The following is a 21,446-nucleotide window of genomic DNA, read 5'->3' as shown; positions in this document are numbered from 1 at the left end:
TGCAGGGGCCCAAGCACTTGGATCATCTTGTACTGCTTTCCCAGGCCACAGCAGAGAGCTGGATCAGAAGTGGAGCAGTGAGGATTCAAATCGGCACCCATATGGCATGCCAGCACTGCAGGTGGCAGCTTCTCCCACTATGCCACAGTGTTGGCACCGAACTTTAAAAAAAAAAAAAATGTTTGAAAGGTAGAGAGAAAGAAGAGAGATGGAGAGGGAAGGAAAGACAGAAAGATCTTCCATCGGCTGGTTCACTTGCCCAAATGACCACAAACACCAGACTAGAGGGGTTGATCTGAAGCTAGAAGCCAGAAGCTTCCTCTAAGTCTCTCACGTGGAGTACTTGAGTCATCTGCTGTTGCTTTTCCCAGATGAATTATCAGAGAGCTGGATATGAAGTAGAGCAGCTGGGACTCAAAACGATGCCCATATGCCAGCACTATTACCCACTATGCCACAGCACTGGACCCCAAAGCTACCCTTTTAAATTAAGGATATATGCAACCTTCTGATGTATCTCTAAATAAAATACTTTCTTTTCTATGTAAAGGAATCCAGTAAAGAAATACAACCAATGAAGTCTCTCATGAAAAGAATCCATGAAAAATGTTAGTGTAACCTTCTTGATTCCAAGACAAACTTAGGAAATGGTAACTGAATTATGTCAGTTCAAGATGCCAGATCTCAGATTCCCATATCACAGACAGCATTTTGTTTCATTTTTGCATATCATTTAATTAAAGGGAAAATGAAAGCGATAAATTTTGAGATTCCCCCCCCCCCATTTTTTTTAGACCAATGGTTCTAAAGTATAATCTGCAGAGCTGCAGCAGCAATAGCAAACATCATCTGGGAATTTTTTGGAAATACAAATTATCCGGCCCCAGCCAGATCTACAACAGCATACATTCTGGGTGTGGAGTTCAGCAATCCATTTTTCACAAGTTCTCTGAATAATTTGCATGCATGTCAAAGTCTAAGAACTATTGTCCTAGACTATCAATGCTTTAGATCTGTTTCTTCACCCATATAAAAATATAAATGCTTTATAACATTTTAAGAATTATTTTCCATCCTGCTTAATTTGATTACTGAGATGTGCTTTTAATTTATTTATTTTGGTGTTTAACAAATTTTTTTTTTATTTACTGATATGGGATCTAGGCATCCCACACAACATTTTAACCACTGGGGCAAATGCCCAACCCAAAGATGTATTATTAATGACAAATTTCATTTTGTCTTGTACAGTGTTCCATGAGTTTTGGCATTTACAAAACTGGCATAAAGTTTAAGTGAAAAAGCTCAACTATTAAATTTTAGTAATTAGCTATCATGTTTCAGTGACTCCATATCTTCAAATTTCATTTTCAAAATACTTATATACACTGCTTTTCTGCTACCTAAATATAAGTAATATATTTTCTAATCAGTTATGACTCTTATGATTCAGTGTTTTATTTCTTGTGCAATAATGCTTTATGGAGAGTTGTGCTTACCATTTTTAAACAAAAATCCTAAATACTTCAGGGTACACTTTTTTTTTTTTTTTTTTTGACAGGCAGAGTGGATAGTCAGAGAGAGAGAGAGAGAGACAGAGAGAAAGGTCTTCCTTTTTGCCATTGGTTCACCCTCCAACGGCCGCTGCGGCTGGCTCATTGCGCTGATCCGAAGCCAGGAGCCAACTGCTTCTCCTGGTCTCCCATGCAGGTGCAGGGCCCAAGGACTTGGGCCATCCTCCACTGCCTTCCCGGGCCATAGCAGAGAGCTGGCCTGGAAGAGGGGCAACCAGGATAGAATCCGGCGCCCCAACCGGGACTAGAATCCGGTATGCCGCCGGGGCTGCAAGGTGGAGGATTAGCCTGTTAAGCCACGGCACTGGCCTAAGGGTACACGTTTTTAAATGGTTATGCATTTTAATCACTTAATGCTATTCTTGTGTCCAGTTCTTACAGGTTGTACTGTCAAGCTAAAGCACCAGCAGGTACATGTACCTCTCCTGTCCTCCACTATATAATAATAAATGAAAGATGGAATGCTACAAATTGTTAAAGAGAGCAAATGAATTCTCTGTCTCATTCTTCATAGATACACTGAACTCACATTTCCCAAAGAAGAAATTCAAAAGGAAATAAGAGTCACAATATGCATAACAAATGTAAGAAATCAGGATGTTTGAACTACAAGGTCAAAAGGCTTGCTCTGCAGAATTCTAGATGATATGGTCAGAAAAGAAAACACTGAGGGCTAGATGTTAATCTAGGACACACAACATACATACATTTCAGACAAGTCCACAATTGCATTAAACAAGGATATGCCAGGTGTGTGAAGTTAGAAGTTGGCAATTAGTAATTTATTAAAAACCTTTTACAAACAAATGGTAAAAGGAAGGAAGAATGTCAGCACTTATGAGGGAAAGTATCTAGGAAAATCAAAAAAACTCACAATGTCAGTATAATTGAAAATATGAAGTTGGGGTCACCGCGGCTTTCGCTTTGCTGCGGCTGCTGGGCGGGCGGGAGGAGCGCACTCGGCGGCCGGCTCCCCCGGCAAGATAAAAAAAAAAAAGAAAGAAAATATGAAGTTAAGAGAAAGATGGAGAGAACAGAGTGATGGCAGGGGGAAGAAAGGAAATATGCTTGGAGAGTAAGACACACACACATACACGTGTACAAAGAGAGCAACAGAGACAATACAATGTTTTTTCAGACAGAGAAGAAAATGAAAGTTTAAAATAAATTGCTTGACTTATGGGGATATTCATGATATTTTAGCTAGGGAAAAGCAAGTTTCCAAATAGATAACCTGTCAGTATGCAGTAAGAACTACTCCAAAAGCATCCTTCCCCTCCCCATCCCACCCCCCAACAGTGCCAAATGAAAATCACAAAATTGAAGAACTCAATAGGAAGAATGAAAAGAAATTAATAGATATCATTATAAAAGCCTGCCCAATTGAACATAATTTTTGTCCTTCTACATGGAATACAAAGAAAGCAACAGACTCTAAAGCTGTATTAGAGAAAACAAAACTGTAGGAGAAATGGTCAAGATCCAAATTCTAATACCTAAGAGCTGAAGGCAAGCATGGATTTTAAGATTAGGGGGTTTCAGGTTGTGACTTAATGATTATATGGAAAATATTGCTGAAACATTTCCCAGGATACCAGGATGTATAATGTCTAGAACTTCTCCACATAGTTCACTGGAATTCTACATTTATAAGAAACTATCTGGCCCGCGCCGCGGCTCAACAGGCTAATCCTCCGCCTTGCGGTGCCGGCACACCGGGTTCTAGTCCCGGTCAGGGCGCCGGATTCTGTTCCGGTTGTTCCTCTTCCAGGCCAGCTCTCTGCTGTGGCCAGGGAGTGCAGTGGAGGATGGCCCAAGTCCTTGGGCCCTGCACCCCACAGGAGACCAGGATAAGCACCTGGCTCCTGCCATCGGGTCAGCGCGGTGCGCCGCCGGCCGCAGCGCGCCTACCGAGGCGGCCATTGGAGGGTGAACCAACGGCAAAAGGAAGACCTTTCTCTCTGTCTCTCTCTCACTGTCCACTCTGCCTGTCAAAAAAAAAAAAAAAAAAAGAAACTATCACTCATCTATTTACTGTTTCCAGCTTGGTAGGTAAGTAGCAGTTACTTGAAAGGGAAAGCAAAGCAGTTCTAAATCATGCAACCCTAAGGAATCTGTGCTAATTCTCCCACCTGAACAAAGAAAACTTTCTAGATAGTAAAATAGCAAAAATTTACAAATCAAAGCATTACAATTTACACCAACATGACAGCAATTAGTACCACCCAAATGCCAATCTTACAAATTACCATTTAAGAACAATTCCACTGTATATTAGGTAAGGTATCAGTATCAAGGCAGTCATGGCATATCCTTATGTGTTTGCTTCTGAACTACAGACCCTTAGAACATTAAAGTTAGTAATAGCTCTAGGCAGTAGGAGAACGACAAAAATGACAATATTTAACTTTCATCAAACATTTTCAACTAACACACAGTGGCTCTGTTCTTGGAATGGAGCCAATGTATTTGATTCTTTTTTGGATCAAAGAGAATTTAAGGTAGAAAACAACCAGAAAACTTCCAAAATATTTTGGAAAAAAAAGTATATTGAGTTCTTTTAATCTTGCTTGGGAAAAAAATAATAAATGGAGGTATAAAAGGAGAGAAAAGCTAGATTTGGTACCACCTGTTCTCATTTAGAGGCTTTTTTTTGGACATTCCCTCTCAGTTTTCTTTGAAAAATGCTGTCCACCTATTCAATCCTCAGGGAATAATGAAACACAATATTAAAAGACAAATCAAAGAAACAAAACCAAAGCTGAAGAAAAAACTAATCTAAGATATAGACGTTTATGAAGGTTTGTGAGGGAGGAATGGACAGTAAGGTTAAAAGGGTAAGCTTTCTGACACATATTTTCCAAAAAGATGGAATTAAAAGTGAGAAAAGCAACTAATCAGTCCTTAATAAAGAAAGAGACAGAGTAACAACAGGTTGCTTATCTCTAACTAATCTACTGTCAATTAGGTTTGCTTAAAGAGAATTATAGATATAGTTCTCATGTTAATATTTTTAGATACTTTTTCTACTAGAAGCAGAGTATTATCAGGAGTATTTTATTGTTGAAAAGGATCCTGGTTTCAACTCATGTTAATGGTTTCCCTTTCCAGGGTTCCTCGTCCCAATCCTAAAACCCCTCCACCAGAGTTCATGTATTTTCCTTCTCCGTGTTAATGAAAAAACACTACATTGAGTGTAAGACTCTTACTAGATTTCCATTTGTTTTGCCTCAGCTCCTACATTAATCCAAACAATAAGGGCCTTTAAAACATTCATAAATAACCTGCTGCTGCTGGCACCTAGGAGCCAAATGCAGCAATGTTAAGCAACAACAAATTTCATAGTTCAAGAGGCACAGTTAAGGAAAAAGGTTGCTCACGAAAATCACTCTTATTTAGACAAAAATGCTTAAAAATTGCATGAAATCAGTGAAGTAACTATAGAAACCAATTTCTTCAGCTCCATATCACACGTCTCACACCTCAATTGTCTTTATTATCATCTGCTGTCAGATCCTTAATCAGAAATGTGAACAGGCTTGATGATTTATTCAGAAGGGAAAAGAATCTGTAGGTCAAGTGAAAAATTTCACACACACACCCACATACACACCACATCTTCAACCTTAGGTACTTTCATTTCATTCTGTTCTCAGCAGCTCTGGGGGCAACTCCAGTGAGATCCAATATTAAGGCTCAATTAAAATAAGCTCCAATTAGTGGAGCTTTTTTCTCTGGGGCTAGAAAAGTCAGGAAATGGATATTGGGAAATGTAAAAAGTCAGCTACTGAGAGGAGGCTGCAGACATAAATGAACTTATTTGTTGATTTCTACAGTTGCTATGCAGAGGCCTCTGGGAGTAAAAGCTTAACCAGTCTAAGCTATAAACTAAAACCCCTGCAGCTAAACATGAACTGTGTGAAACAAGGGCTCCATTCCAGAACAGAAAACTGCTGGGCCCAGAAAATTAAAAGCCAGAGGCGTTTTCCATTTAAAACTAAATCCCAGTACCGCCTCCCAGCCAAAGAATTATAAGCAGTATCAGATTTACAAAACGAACAATTACCCTGGAAAAATGTAGCCTATTGTACATTCCCAGATGCTAAATCTCAAAAGTTTCTTTTTTTTTTTAATCCCACATTATATTTCTCCAAATACACTGCTGTAGTTTACAAAGAGCCATTTCTAGACAGGCCTAAGCCTTGAAAATAAATTTTAAAAAGAGAGCTCATAACTCATTGACCTCATTTGAAGTACTGCCCTTGCCTTTAGCGGTTCCTGTCCTTCCCCAAGGCTTCTGCAAATGGTATGCACCAACAAAATAAGCCCTGACCTAATTGCCAGGAGAGCGCTGCCAACCTTCCCTCAAACACAAAGACAAGCATGGTAACTTGAAAGTCCTACCTCTTTGGCTTTCTGCTTTAATCGCAGCTGTTCCGGGTCTTCTTTATTGGAACGACTCTATCAAAGGAAAAGAAAATTTTAATAGAAATTACTAGCATCTAAACACCATAGTTGCTGTTAAATATTTAATAAATGACAATTTTCTCTTGTGATTGAAAATCTTAGCTCCAGGGGAAATGCCTCAATCCAGGATAGCTTCACTCTGGCCCTAACAACCCCCCTGTCATCATCTGGGCCAGCTGCTGCAGTTCTAGCCTGGAGGGGGCTTACACTGAAAATGATGCTAACAATGTCAGTCAGGTCCAGTTGAGGCATGACGTTGTTCTTGTTGGAACACTGAAAACTAAAAAACGCATGAAAGAAAAGAGGAAGAACTGTTGTTTCAAATGAACGAAAACAATCAATACTGGCTAATCGTCAGGTGAAGCCATTTTGGAAAAACATATTTCAAGGGGTACTAAAATAAGGCAACTGACTAACCTTTAACAAAATCTCCTTCTTTTAAAGTATAATTTCTAAAGTATAAGTAAGAAATACATTTTAGTATTTTTATTAGAGTTTCTTATCTTTGGGTCCTCTAGCATTTAACAGACTGCTGTGCAGAAATAAATGTTCAATAAATACTTGCTGGGTGCCAATATTCTATTGCATAGGACTAGTGCAATAGAGCTATCTTCTGTACATAATAATGCTATAATGGAACATGGGATAAGAAACTTTAATACCATGAGCATCTGTCCATTAAAAAACAAGCTTGGGATAAATGTATCCTTTTTTACATGTTAGCAAAGTTTTCTGAGTCCTATAAATCTGAATATTTGTTCTATAAAATGCAATCTTAGCTAACTAAGCTAATGATAATGAACAAAACCAAATCTATGTATTTTTTGTATTTACTAAATTTACCTGATACTTTCATCAATATAACAGTACTTTTGTTAAAGGAAAACATAAAAGCCCATTTAGAATTAAGAGTGCCTTCTGATTTCAAACACTCTAAATAAATAACTACATTAAATTACATTAAATTAAATTCTACCCAAAGCTGGCAATGTTTTTATCATAGTCCCCAAAATATTAAAGCAACTTCATTTCAGCCAAAATGAAGTCAAATCCCTCTGTTAGTCTTCCTATAATGAATTAGTATGAATATATATAAAAATATCTGTATATCTGTATGTGCATGTGTGTATAAGTTTCTGTGTTTATTTTCTGTCCCAGTATAATGCAGGAGCATCTGAGAATTACATCTTTCTCAGTCATCCGATATTTACTGGTCACCCACAATACAGACTCTATCCTCTGAATACCAGTGTTTACACCAGGGAGATAGAGAAGAAATAACTAGACAAACTCTTCACTCAAGTAATTTACATTTGAAAAAGAGAAAAATAATAAAAGAAAATAATTTTATAAAATTAAACAAATTTGGGGCCGGCACTGTGGTATAGTAGGTTAAGTCTCCACGTGCAGTGCTGGCATCTCATATGGGCACCAGGTCATGTCTGGCTGTTCCTCTTTCAATTCAGCTCTCTGCTTGTGGCCTAAGAAGGCAGTGGAAGATGGATGGCCCAAGTGCTTGGGCTCCTGCACCCGGAGGAGGCTCCTGGCTCCCGGCTTTGGATCAGCTCAGCTCCTACTGTTGCAGCCATTTGGGGAATGATCTAGCAGATGGAAGACCTCTCTCTCTGTCTTCTCCCTCTCTAACTTTGTCTCTCCAATAAATAAAATACAACTTTAAAAAAATAAACTTATGATGTGAAACAATTACTTGTATAACAAAACAAGTAACTGCTAATACTGATAAGTGCTATAAAGAAAACAAATAGAATAAATGTGTTTTAAAAGGAAGAGAGAGGAGTACAATGGGTACGCCCTAGCTAGGATGGTAGGGAAGGTATGTCTGAAGGGGAACATTTGAATAGGGATCTGTATGACAAAAACAAAGAGCCATGCAAAGATCTGGCAGAAGGTACATTAATCATCAAACAGAAACAAGCTTAGGCATACTGACACCGGAGAACATCCACCCCTTTTGGTCTGGCCCTACCAAGGCAATCACAGGCAGGACTCAAAATTCAATAAACCTATAGCAGGTTAACTTTTTAAGTTGATAAACCTATAGTAGGCTAACTTTTTGTATGGCTCATGAATGATGTTATAAATAATCAAATGGTCCTTGGCAAAATAAAGGGTTCCTACCCCTTCTAGGAAATATGGCCTGTCTGGTTGAAACACAGAGAAAAGCCAAAGGAGAGAAAAGAAGTGGATTGTGTGTAGGTAATCATAAGGTGTCAGGGGTTTATCTCCAGTTATGAACAAGCCACTGGAGGGTTTGGATCACAGGAATGAGATGCTGTTGACATGACACTTTCAGAAGATGGCTGTGGCTGTTATGTAGCCGGTGCAAACAAACAGCAATTTGGAGACAGTTTTAAAGACAACTGTTCTAAGATGATGGGAAGGGGCCGGCGCTGTGGTGTAGCAGGTGAAGTTGCTGCTTGCAGTGCCGGCATTCCATGTGGGCGCCGGTTCAAGTCCCGGCTGCTCCACTTCCAATCCAGCTCTCTGCTGTGGCCTGGGAAAGCAGCAGAAGATGGCACAAATCCTTGGGCCCCTGTACCCGCGTGGGAAGACCCAGAGAAAGCTCCTGGCTCCTGGCTTTGGATTGGCACAGCTCCAGCCGTTGTGGCCAATTGGGGAGTGAACCAGTGGATGGAAGACCTCTCTCTCTCTCTCTCTCTCTACCTCTCCTCTCTCTGTGTAACTCTTTCAAATAAATAAATAAATCTTTAAAAAAAAAAAAAGAGAAAGAATGGGGAAAAAGATGCAGGCAGCATAGCTGGCAATACAACATAAAAAATGATGACAAATGGCTAGATTTTTTTAAACATATTTTGCAGGTAAACCAAGCCGGATTTGTTGGAGGATTGACTACTGGGTGTGAAGTTAAGAGAGAGATCAAAGATGACTCCTAGGATCATGGACTAAGTAATTGGGAAGACGGTAATTCCAAATTCCTGAGAGGGCAAACATCTAACAAAGAGCAGATTTAGGGCTAGAGACCTCAACGTTCTTTTATATACCTAATTAGAAGTCTAATAATCTAAGGTGAGCACAAGCTCGGTACACTCAAGGAACAGAAAGGGAACTGTCTCTAGAGCAAAGGGAGTGACATGAGGCAAGCTCAGAGACATAGAAAGGAGACACCAATAATACAAAGCCTTTTAAAATTTGGTTGAAAGTTTGGATATTTTGGGGCTGGTGTTGTGACATAGCAATTAAAGCTGCAGCCTGCAAAACCAGCATCCCATATGGGTGCTGGTTTGTGTCCTGACTGCTCCACTTCTGACCCAGGTCTCTGCTAATGGCCTGGGAAAAGCGCTGAAGATGTCCCAAGCACTTCAGCCTCTGCCACCCTTGTGGGAGACCCAGGTGAAGCTCCTGGTTCCTGGCTTCAGCCTGGTGCAGTCCTAGCTGTTGCAGTCACTTGGGAAGTAAACCAGAGGATGAAAGACACTTCTTTCTGTCTCTCTTTAAAACTCTGCCTTTCAAATAAGCAAATAAATAATTTTCAAAAAAAAATATTTTTTTAAAAGTGCAACAGGAAGGCACAGAATGCTCTACAACAGAAACATATAATTTGTTATGAAAACATAAACATCATTCTGACAATAGTACAAAGAGTTGACTGCAGGAGGAAAAGATCAGTTAAAGATATTATAAAACTCTAAGTAAAAGATGACTTAAATTACAGTGGTGACAGCACTGATGAAGAAAGGGTGACATAACTTCTAGAACTAGAATAGGAAGTAAACTGGATGGAGGGAGAGACAAGAGACAGGGGAATTAGAGATGACTCCTAGGTTTCTGACTTGAATGTCTCAGTGAATGATGGTCTCATTTACTAAGTTAGAAAAGCCTCTGGGGCCGGTGCTGTAGTGTAGCAGGTTAACCTGCTGTCTGCAGTGCTGAAATCCCATATGGGCATTGGTTCAAGTCCCAGCTACTCCATTTCCAATCTAGCTCCCTGCTAATGTGCTTGGGAAAGCAGTGGAAGATGGTCCAAGTCCTTGGGCCCCAGCACCCAAGTGGCAGACCTAGATGAAGCACCTGGTTCCTGGCTTTGGCCTGGCCCAGATCTGGCCATTGCAGCCATTTGGGGAGTGAAACAGCAGATGCAAGATCACTCTCTCCTTCTCTCCCTCTCTCTCTAACTCTTTCAAATAAATAAAATAATAAAATTTTTAAAAAATAGAAAAGAAAAACCTCTAAGAGAGGAGAGGAATATCAGCAGTTCTTTTGGAAGTACTAAATTTAAGATGCCCATTCACCAATTAAATAATGTTAAGGAAGCAATTATCTGCATGAGTCCAAAGTTTTAGAATGTGTGTTGAACTGGAAATATAATCTTAAGAGAAAATGAAGACAGAGAAGAAGGTCTAGGACCGGAGTCCAAGATGCTCCAACATTTAGAAGTCTGGTACAATAGGAAAAGCCAAAGCAGATTGAGGGTAAGTATATTATACTTTTAATGGTTTCTGATTTGTTTACAGCACAGTAATTGGAAATAAAATACCAAGAAACCATCTCATTCAATAGCTTAGTGCTTGCTTATAACACTTGTGGGCTCAAGAAAGGTAATCTTCTTGCTTCTTCCAGTGCTGGAGGCTGGACATGAGGGCTGAGTGTATAGAACAGCAGGAAGCTGCACAGGGACAAGGCTATGATGCCCACATCCTTAGGAAGTAGGGAGTTGGAGCACATGAAAGAATAGACCAGTGGCCAAGAAGGCAAGGCGTTGAGTGACTAGGGAGCTATATCAAGGCACAGGCCAGTGAACATGATGGCCAATTACATGGATAATAAAATTATGGTGGAAGAAATAGCAGTAGCATACAGAGAAGTCAGTCAACATGGCTGGTTGAGACTAGTTACACAGATCAAATAAGCAGACTGATTAAAGACAAAAGTTAAATAAATCAAGGATAATGGTAGTCAAGTTTCCTACTATTGGAGAAAGTTTTCATAAATGTGGAAAGGTTGAAAGGAGAAAGAACCCTGAAGTACAGGATTAGAGCTAGAGACATCCATATGAACTAATGATTTTAAAATATATAAACACAGGTATAGAAATAGTTACAGATGTGCATCTGTGTGCATATATATAGATGTGTACATATAGACATACTATACATATATTTCCTAAATCTTTTAGGAGAGTCTACGCATAATGACACTCTAATAGCAATCAGTGCACTAGGTGCTCCACTCTTGGTTTCTGAATATTGTCCTCAACTAACAAGAAGCACGTTCCTTGAGGAAATGTATTTGATTCCAGAGCTGGGGCAAGGAAAGTAAAAGTTGGGCCTAGAATATCTTATGCAATGAATAAGAACAGAGACTGATGAAAACATGACTAAACAACAGAATAACAGCTGAAAAATGACTTTCAAAAGGTTCAGAGAAAAACTGATTATTGCTGATAGCTACATAACTGTGTTAACATGCTAAAAAGCTCTAAATTAAGCAAGGAACGTTGGGCATATATACATAAAGACACGCTTATCATAATGAGTGTGTAGAAAGAACAGGGGAAATGGTAGAGATGCAGAAAATTCAGTAAAGCATTAAAAATGGTGGCACAGGAGTGGGTGGGAAGTAGAGGAAAGGAGGATGGGGGATGGTAGGGATAGGCATTTGGCGCAGTAGCTAAGTCACTGCATGAGTGCTGCCATCCCAATTTGAGTTTCTGGTCCCAGCCCCAGCTAGTCCTACTCTGCTTCCAAACCAATATTCTGCTAGTGTGCACGCTGGGCATAGCAAGTGATAGTTCAAGTACTTGGGTTCCTACCACCCATGTGGGATACAGTTAATGGATGGGCCAGTCCTGGTTGCTGAGAGCATTTGGGGAGTGAACCAGTGAATGGAAGATCTCTCTCACTCTGCCTCTTTGCCTTTCAAATAAAATAAAAATAAATTTTAAAAAAATTTTTACAAACTTAAAAAGAAACAGAATCTAAGAAAAATGAGAATTCTTTGCATAGTTTTGGCAACTTTTTGTAAATATGAAATTTATTTTGAAATAAATTAATTCTTCAAAACAAAATTGGTATATAATTAGGAACAAATACCCTAAAGGGTGATGTTTCTAAGAATATTAGAAATTAAAACTTAAAAAAGAACCACATAAACTCTAGTGCTTAGCCTTTAAGACTTCTCATGACAGCCTTAAGCCTATGAAGACATGTGGAGCTACAAAATGCAAACTATACTGGAAACAGTTTTTAGCCCATCTGGCTCTAACAGTTCTGGCTAGTGTTTAAATAAATGGAAAAGGAAATAAATAGCCTCAACCTGTTCTCTATTTTATTCTCTTTCTAACCCATTTCTGCCCATCCTGTATTTTGTTCCATATAATCCAAATCCTTCTGCAATGTTCCCCTCTCAACTTTAATTTGGCACATATCAAATCATATCCCTAAAAAGACTGAAAATTTTAGAAACATTTTACCTGGAGGGTGGGAGGGGGTGGGTAGGTATAATACCAGACACACAGGAAATGAGGGTGAGGAGCCAAAAGATTATGACTCATTAAACTAAATTAACTGAAAGCCACCATACCATACCATCCTGGCTATGAGATATTCTATTAGTAATTTCATTTTAAGAAATTCTCCAGAGAAATTGAAAGGCTTAATAAAACCAAGACAATCAACCAATGACAAAGCCAATTCTGACCTCATTCCCAGGCCATGTTCACTCATAAATCACACAGGCCCTTACCTTGGCTGCCTTAAGTAACATTTCTCTTTCTTCTAAATCCTTTCTCTGCTTCTCCAATTGATCCAGCTTTTCAAGAAATTTAAGCTGTGATCTGGTATCACTAGACAGGATGTAATTTTCACTTGCCTGGAAAAAAAAAAAAAGAAAAGAAAGCCTTATGATGATCATAGGCAACACATTCTACACGATATTTAAAATTTAAAGTTATTTTAAAATAACTAAACTCAATAGCACCAATATACACAGGAACTTATATTTTCAAGAAGTAGTATTTTTTCTGTCAAACAAATTTAACCAAAAGGAGGGAGGGGAACTTTAATCATCCTTAAAATTTGAGAGATGATTAAACAGGTATGCTGCAAAGAGCTGTCCTAGCAAACCTTATTCAGAGGTAGGAAAAGGAATTAAGTCAAGCAGATCCTAACAATAGAAAGCAGAATCCAAGCAAGTATACCATTTATCTGTAATTTAAATTTTTAAATTATTGTCTATCTCAGAAGACCTTAATTAAAGGATAAGTATCCCTACTCTGAAACCTGAAATGGTTTAAGTACCAATATGACACTCAGAAAATTTCAGATTTTAGGGCACTCTGAATTTCGGGTTTTCAAATTAGGATGTTCAACCAGTAAAGTTTATGTAACATTTCAAAAATCTGAAACATGTCTGGTTCCAAGCAATTCCAAAACATGTCTGGTTCCAAGCAATTCCAAATACTCAACCTCTATAAGTAATTAAATCTTAGCCTTGTAAAAGACCAAAAGCAAGAAACAATCATCTCAATAACAAATATACTACTATGGTTGAATTGATCTGACCTTCTGAAATGAATATAATTACCAAAATATAACATAAAAAGGCAAACATTAAAATCTCAAAATCCTGTTCTGAAGATTCTCACAAGTTAAGAATTTGAACAGAAACTATAGCTAAAGAAATGAAGTATATGATTTACGAATGAATCATAATAAATAGTCATCTATTGCAAAAAAAGGATAAAATTCAAATTGTCCTGTTTATGCTGATAGTCTAGCATATGAAACAGTACTTTCCAATTTTTTTTCCACCTGACTGTCACTCCTCTGTAACAATATACCAACATATGTATGCTGGGGAAGAGGATGAGCAAGGGGATCCTCTCAATCAATATTTAAGATATTCTTTCATCTCCTCATGTCAGGAAATCATGCTACTGAGGGAGCCTGTATAGCACACAAAATGAGCATCTTTTAAAATTTAGTTTACCAGTCAGTGGCAGCATGGAAATCATGGCTACAGTATCACTCCCATCTTTCTTTTATCCCCCTGCTTTTGGTTGATTCAATTAACTGGGATTGAGAGATTTCATATGCTCGATTCTTTTTAAATTAAATTTTTATTATTGGTATTTAACTAGATAAAAAGAGTATTACATAGTTTAAGGGACAAGGATGCATTAGTGCTACTTATTTAACTTTATATTTAATACAAAAAGAATTCCCAAATGTTTTTAAAGTTAAATAATACAAGATAGAATATGGAATACATTATAAGCCAACTGTAGAGGTTAAATACCATAATAGTGGTTTCTTAAATGCTTCATCTTTCCCATTTCTGTGTTCAGACACTCTGGATATAGTTTACTGACAAGATTTAATTTAAAAGGGACAACAGACACTAAATTAAAAAGGAGTAGACTTCTAAATTTTAACCCTGTCTCATTCCCATATTAATATTCCTCTCTCCCCTCCAACTTGGACACAAATGCCTCTGGCATAGTATTTCTTTCAGATATTACTAAACAAATGAGTGTCTCCCTATCTCCCTATTCCTACAGAGTCCCTAACATTATTTGAATAATAGTAATCTAAATCTTACCCCATTTTTTGCCGTCTATCCAGTGGGTCTAACTGAAGTTTTCACTACCTAATATAGGAGGACTGTGTAGTGGTAAGGCCACTACATATTAAATAGTTTAGCCATGAAAATAGAATGACCGAAACCAAATGATACCAAAACCACCAAGTGAATCCCATCCAAAGGACCACTACAGTGCTTTTTAACAGGAAACACTGACGTTCTTCCATGGACATAGGCAAACAACAGATTATATAATGCATCTTCAGGGGGAAAACACCTGGCAGCAAGATCAAAAATTTTGAACTATATGTACTTTCTACTCCTTTGCTTAAATTTAAGTTTATGGCCCATGACTAATTAGAAAAGTATATCTAATCCAGTAAAAGATTATCAAAAGTAAATAGATACCCACATAAGGGATGGTAGGATTTTTATTTTAATAATTGCAGTTTACTTTTATAAAACGCATGGAAATTTCCTATAGTGTACAGATAAAAATAAATCCTATCAGGGATGAACTGAAATAAGGACATAGTTATATCTGTGATGCAAAAAGTATTACAATCAAAGTCTTCAAAATAAGGGTGATTTTCAATTAGATTCTAATATAACTAAATGATTACTATTTCTTTTTAAAGACTAGTGATAATCCTTCTGCCTTTCTATATATGCAAATTCAGGCAATAGCATGAACTGTATTAAGGAATGAATATGCGTAAAGGTGAGCAAGGGAAAAAAATCAATCAGAGCAGGCAGTGTACAAGACAGAGAGTTAGGGGCCGGCGCTGCGACGCTGGCATTTCATATGGATGCCGGTTCTAGACCCAGCTGTGCCTCTTCTAATCCAGCTCTCTGCTATTGCCTGGGAAAGCTGTAGAAGATGGTCCAGGCCGGCGCCGCGGCTCACTAGGCTAATCCTCCACCTTGCGGCGCCGGCACACCGGGTTCTAGTCCCGGTCGGGGCACCGATCCTGTCCCGGTTGCCCCTCTTCCAGGCCAGCTCTCTGTTGTGGCCAGGGAGTGCAGTGGAGGATGGCCCAAGTGCTTGGGCCCTGCACCCCATGGGAGACCAGGAGAAGCACCTGGCTCCTGCCATCAGATCAGCACGGTGCGCCGGCCGCAGCGCGCCTACCGCGGCGGCCATTGGAGGGTGAACCAACGGCAAAAGGAAGACCTTTCTCTCTGTCTCTTCTCACTGTCCACTCTGCCTGTCAAAAAAAAAAAAAAAAAAAAAAAAAAAAGATGGTCCAATTGCTTGGGCCCCTGCACCTGCATAGGAGACACGGAAGAAGCTCCTGGCTCCTGGCTTCAGATCGCCTCAGCCCTGGTCATTGCAGCCATTTGAGGAGTGAACCAGTGGATGGAAGACCTTTCTCTCTATCGCTTCCTCTCACTCTAACTCTACCCCTCAAATAGATAAACAAAATTTTAAAATAAATGAATAAACAAAAAGACAGATAGTTAAGGAAGTATTAGATTTAAGCTAAGTTATTGGAGTAGATTCCATATATTTTGTATGGGGCAACTAAATCCTTAGGACATACATGAGGGTGCTTCAAAAGTTAGTGGAAAACAGAATTAAAAGATAAGTTTATTTTGGTGCCAAAAATACACAGAAAGCCATGCATAGTTTTCCACAAGATGCATTTTTCATGAACTTTTTTGAGGATCCCTTGTATGTGCAGATTTCAAAAGGTTTTACTCACCAAAATAAACTTGTCTTTTATACTACTGATCTAAAACTGAAGAATTCCAACTGAGCACCACACACAATAGAGATCTAATTGGCCATCAGTAAACATTACCTGGAAAACTTCTATTCCATAATATATTGTACATATTTCATTTTGTATACAAACTGTCCACTATAATTGATGACATACTAATTACCTCTTAAACAGCATCATGATTAAAGGGAATGGGGAGAATCTAGGTTTGAAAAAGTATACAATATTTAAAAGTTAAGTAAAAAAAGCCAAAAAGAAGCCTGTAATTTTTCCCTATCACAAAACTGAAGGTAAGTGGTTATCAAATAAAATGCTTTAGATTTAAGATGTTAATCGTAATCTCATAGTAAATATTAAGCAAATATCTAGAAGATATATGCAAAAGAAAATGAGAAGAGAATCAAATTGGTATAAGACAAAAAAACAAACATTAAAGAAGGTAATACTAGAGAAAATGAGGGACAAAGAAAACATGTAAGGATACAGAAAACAAATAGAAAAACAGCAGAATTAAGTCATTTCTTGTCAGTAATTACTTTAAATATAAATGTATTAAACTTTGAAATCAAAAGGCAGAGAATGACAGAATGAATGGACAAAAATAAAACAAACAAACAAAAAAACATGATCTAACTAACATGCTCTCTGTAAAAGGCTCCATTTAGATGAATACATGCAAATAGGTTAAAAGTAAAAGGGTAGGAAAATATTCCATGCAAGTGATCACTAAAGTACAGTACAGGATGATGCACTAATACTGACATCAGAAAAAAGAATGAAAGTAAAAAAGTAAAAAACTGTTACAAAAGACAAGCGATGATATTATATTTTGAGGAGTCAATTCATCAAGAAGATACATAAACCAAACAAAATTCTAAAACACGAAATTTTCTTAAAAATAGATAATTCTACAATAGTTGAAGACTTTAATACTCAATAACAGATAAAATATCTAGACAATCAATAGTCAACAGAAACCAGCACTGTTGACTCAAGCTAACAGACATATGAACAGAACACTTAACAAAAACACAATACATGATCTTCTCAAAGGATAGATCATACATTAGTTCACAAAACAAGTCTCAATAAATTTAATTGGAAAATTTTAAAATATGTGGAAATTAAAGAATATGGTTCAAACAAATCCCAAAGGAAATCAGAAAAGTATTCACAGGCAAATGAAAATTAAAATACAACATACTGCAATTATTAAATGCAGTGAAAGCATTGTTCAAAGGGAAATTTATAGCAATAAATGCTTACATAGGAAAGGAAGATCTTGGGGCCAGTGTTGTGGTAAAGAGGGTTGAGCTACCAACTGTGATGCCAGCATCCCATGTGGGCAGCTGCTCCATTTCTAATCCAGCTCCCTGCTAATGTGTCTGGGAAGGCAGCAGAGGATGGCCCAAGTTCATGGGCCCCTGCAGCCACATGGGAGTCCTGAATGAAGCTCCAGGCTCCTGGCTTCAGCCTGTCCCAGCCCCAGCCCCTGCCACTGTGACCATTTTGGGAGTGAACCAGCAGATGGAAGAAACATTCTCTCTCTCTCACTCCCTCCCTCCCTCTCCCTCTCTCTCTGCCTTTCAAATAAAATAAATAAATCTCTAAAAAAAAAAAAAAAGAAAAAGAAAAAGAAAAGGAAGATCAAGTCAATAGCTTAACTTTATATTTTATAGAACTAAAAAAAGAGCAAATTAAATCCAAAGCTAATTTGAGGATGGAAATAAAAACACTAGAGGGAAGACAAATAAAAGAACAGAAAAACAGTGAAAGAAATTAATGAAACCAAAAGTTCGTTCTTTGGAACAACAACAAAATTAACAAGACATCAGCTAACCAACAAAGGAAGAAGGGAGAAGCTTCAGACAACTCAACATCAGAAATGAAACTAAGATCATTATTATTGATCCCACAGAAACGAAAAGGATTAATACTCTATGAATAAATATATGTATGCCACAAATTATATAACTTAAGAAACAAATACCTAGAAATACACAAAAACAAACACTTGTTAGCAATTTTCTGGTTTTTCCTCATGTTTTTCTCTTATTGCTCATGTTTTTAAGTTAGTTCAGCAAATTCTCACAAAGATTTACACTAATGAAGATCTCAGCAATTATATATAGTTCTTTCAAAGTTCAAAATGAAGCAGAATGTAAAGAAAACAGAAATGATTCCCCCAGGGAACTTACCGGTGGTACGGCAGCTAATAATTTCCTGGATTCCTTTCAACCGATGTCTAAGATACTATGACAATAACAATTCTTGCAAACTAAAACCTCATAAGATTACTGATACACCATCTTATTCAAAACCTAGCTATCAACATTTCTTGATAAAAAGGTAAAGGGTTATCTTGTTCTTTTTATCCCAGGTTGTCTTTTTTAAAATTCCCAATCACCCTACATATTTGTCCTCCCAGAAAATTACAATTCAAATACATCAAGTGCTTTAATTTGATAATGGTAAGTCATTTGATTCACACCACTAGGCACAAATAGGTTACTTATGCATTTAGTTGTTTATGAAAGCAGTCAATAGTGATAGTTAGCGGCACCAGTAATAGCACTCGAGACAATTATTTAGCTAAAGGAACAGAAACATTAGCAGGGTTCAGACCACTGAAGAGCACACAAGTAGCCAATATTTCAAACATATCCTACTTCCAATGAAAAGCTTAAGGAGGAGAAGCCTCAGGCAGAACAGATGCATATGAGTATTTTAATCTACACTGACACAGAAGCTTTGAATACCACTTAAACTCTATTGTCATTTTAATATTTGTCATGTAACCAAATCTAAATAAGGCAAATTAAGAACAAGACTACTATGGTATATCTCTACTAGTATGAAATCTCAACCATTCCTTTAAAATATATTTAGAATATGTATCCATGCCCAAATAATGACCTTTAACCCTAGAGGAAAGCATTTGTACTTCTTTAATGATTTCCTTTACCTTGTAAGTAGTCATTCGATGCTGAGCAATTGTGGTCAATTTTTCTAGAAGGCCTCGTAATCTCTCTTGTGTTGCATGGGAGATCAAGTTCACAGCATCAGAGTTAAGTTCTGTAATATCATGCTTTTTACCTGTAGAAGTAGAGAAAATCCATTACATGTTTTAGTAGTGGCTGATAATTGAAATAATTAGCACAGCAGGTAATCTGTTCCCCCTGGAAGTCATACCCATTATGAATAAAGGTTTGGAGATTATGATTTTCCTGGTAAAGTCACAACTTCAAAGATCTTAGACATTACATTAATAAAACCTAGCCTGAAGCCTCAGAAAATATAGACATTGTTTCACTTAGCCTCTAGAATTATTCGCCTTGCAAGGTCATTTATAGGACAAAGTTAATAAGAACACAAATCAAGTCTAGTGTTCAGGGAGGAAAATGGTAACTGTAGATATTAGTGCCGATTTCTGTTAATTTCAGTAATTAAAAAAAAAAAACACACAGAAAGTTATATTTCACCCTGACACTGTTAACAACTTATGACATTTATTTCAACAAATTCAGACTGTGAGTCTCTGTTAATGCTTTGTGTATAAGACATATCTACACACTTTAGATCCATTACCAATCATGCTTATTTGAACTGGCTCATCTTCTCACAAATTGACCTGGTAATCAATCTACAAGTGGAAATGGGCATAAAAGCCCATTTTGCCCACCCATCTGAATAACTTTGCTCTCATCAGAAATTCCTTCTATAGCTCTAAACTAGACCTAGACTTCTGTCTAGGAAGAAAGCTTCAGGAAAACAATTTGGACCACATACCCAAAGGCAGAAGCTCATTCACAAATCAACCTTAACAGTATTAAAATAGTATTTTTTGGGCACAGTGAATCTACTGGTATTCATAAACAGCTAAATCTAAAGATACAGGCAATAGGTAGTCCAATTTAAATGGGCTTTTAAAAGTGATAGTACAGGGACCGGTGCTGTGGCATGGCAGGTAAAGCCACCACCTGCAGTACCAGCATCCTATATGGGCACTGGTTTGATTCCCAGCTGCTCCACTTCTGATCCAGCTATCTGTTACGGCCTGGAAAGCAAAAGATGACCCAACTCCTTGAGCTCCTGCACTATGTTGGAGGCCTGGAAGAAGCTCCTGGCTTTGGATCGGCACAGCTCTGGCCACAGTGGCCATCTGGGAAGTGAACCAGCAGATGGAAGTCCTATCTCTGTTTCAGCCTCTGCCTCTCTGTAACTCTGCCTTTCAAATAAACAAACAAATCCTTAAAAAAAAAAGTGATACTGCAATTGTTTTCAACAAATGCATATACACATTCTGAAAAGTTTTTTGAGAATTTTGAGAATACTGTTTGATTTTGCATTCCAATTTATCTAAAACATGCTCATCAAAGGGCAAATGACATCAAAAATACACTTCAGTTAAAAGTCAACATCTCGGCCGGGCCGTGGCTCAGTAGGCTAATCCTCCGCCTTGCGGCGCCGGCACACCGGGTTCTAGTCCCGGTCGGGGCACCGATCCTGTCACGGTTGCCCCTCTTCCAGGCCAGCTCTCTGCTGTGGCCAGAGAGTGCAGTGGAGGATGGCCCAAGTGCTTGGGCCCTGCACCCCATGGGAGACCAGGATAAGCACCTGGCTCCTGCCATTGGAACAGCGCGGTGCGCCGGCCGCAGCGCGCCTACCGCGGCGGCCATTGGAGGTGAACCAACGGCAAAGGAAGACCGTTCTCTCTGTCTCTCTCTCTCACTGTCCACTCTGCCTGTCAAAAATTAAAAAAAAAAAAGTCAACATCTCTTAATACAATGACATATCATAAATATTATACTTTAATTTAAAACGTGGTCCATAGTAACCCAAATAGAAAGATGTAAAATTACCCAATGACCCATAAGCCAAGCCTTCAAAATGTAATTCATTACTTTGTAGCAAAACTTAATTCATCTCTAATTTGAGATTCAAGCAGAGAAAACACTAGAGTCAAATCTATTTTATTAAAAAAAGAAACCCTCAGCATAAATAGTGAGAGGTCCTCTATGGAAAAGGACAGGACAATTTTAAAACAATCCAATGATTAAAATTACAACTAAACATAGGATAGACAGGAGATAACATATCATTTCAAGCTTAAAGA

At 38.0% G+C, this 21,446-nt stretch overlaps 1 protein-coding gene across 1 annotated transcript in view; it reads right to left on the bottom strand.

Moving 5' to 3' along the window:
- The window catches only part of TAF4B (TATA-box binding protein associated factor 4b), a 131,579-nt gene that overhangs the window by 35,023 nt on the left and 75,110 nt on the right, over nt 1-21,446 (bottom strand). Inside the window, exons 11-13 of the mRNA XM_062200244.1 lie at nt 19,296-19,426; nt 12,765-12,890; nt 5,979-6,035 (exon numbers count right to left, since the gene is read on the bottom strand). Of these exons, the coding sequence (XP_062056228.1) occupies nt 5,979-6,035; nt 12,765-12,890; nt 19,296-19,426 (314 nt within the window). The remainder of the gene's footprint in view (nt 1-5,978; nt 6,036-12,764; nt 12,891-19,295; nt 19,427-21,446) is intronic.

The sequence above is a fragment of the Lepus europaeus genome, chromosome 9, assembly GCF_033115175.1.
Source record: "Lepus europaeus isolate LE1 chromosome 9, mLepTim1.pri, whole genome shotgun sequence".
Taxonomy (NCBI): Eukaryota; Metazoa; Chordata; class Mammalia; order Lagomorpha; family Leporidae; genus Lepus; species Lepus europaeus.
The sequence above is the reverse complement of the archived record's forward strand: the minus strand, read 5'-3'. Positions and strand labels throughout refer to the sequence as shown.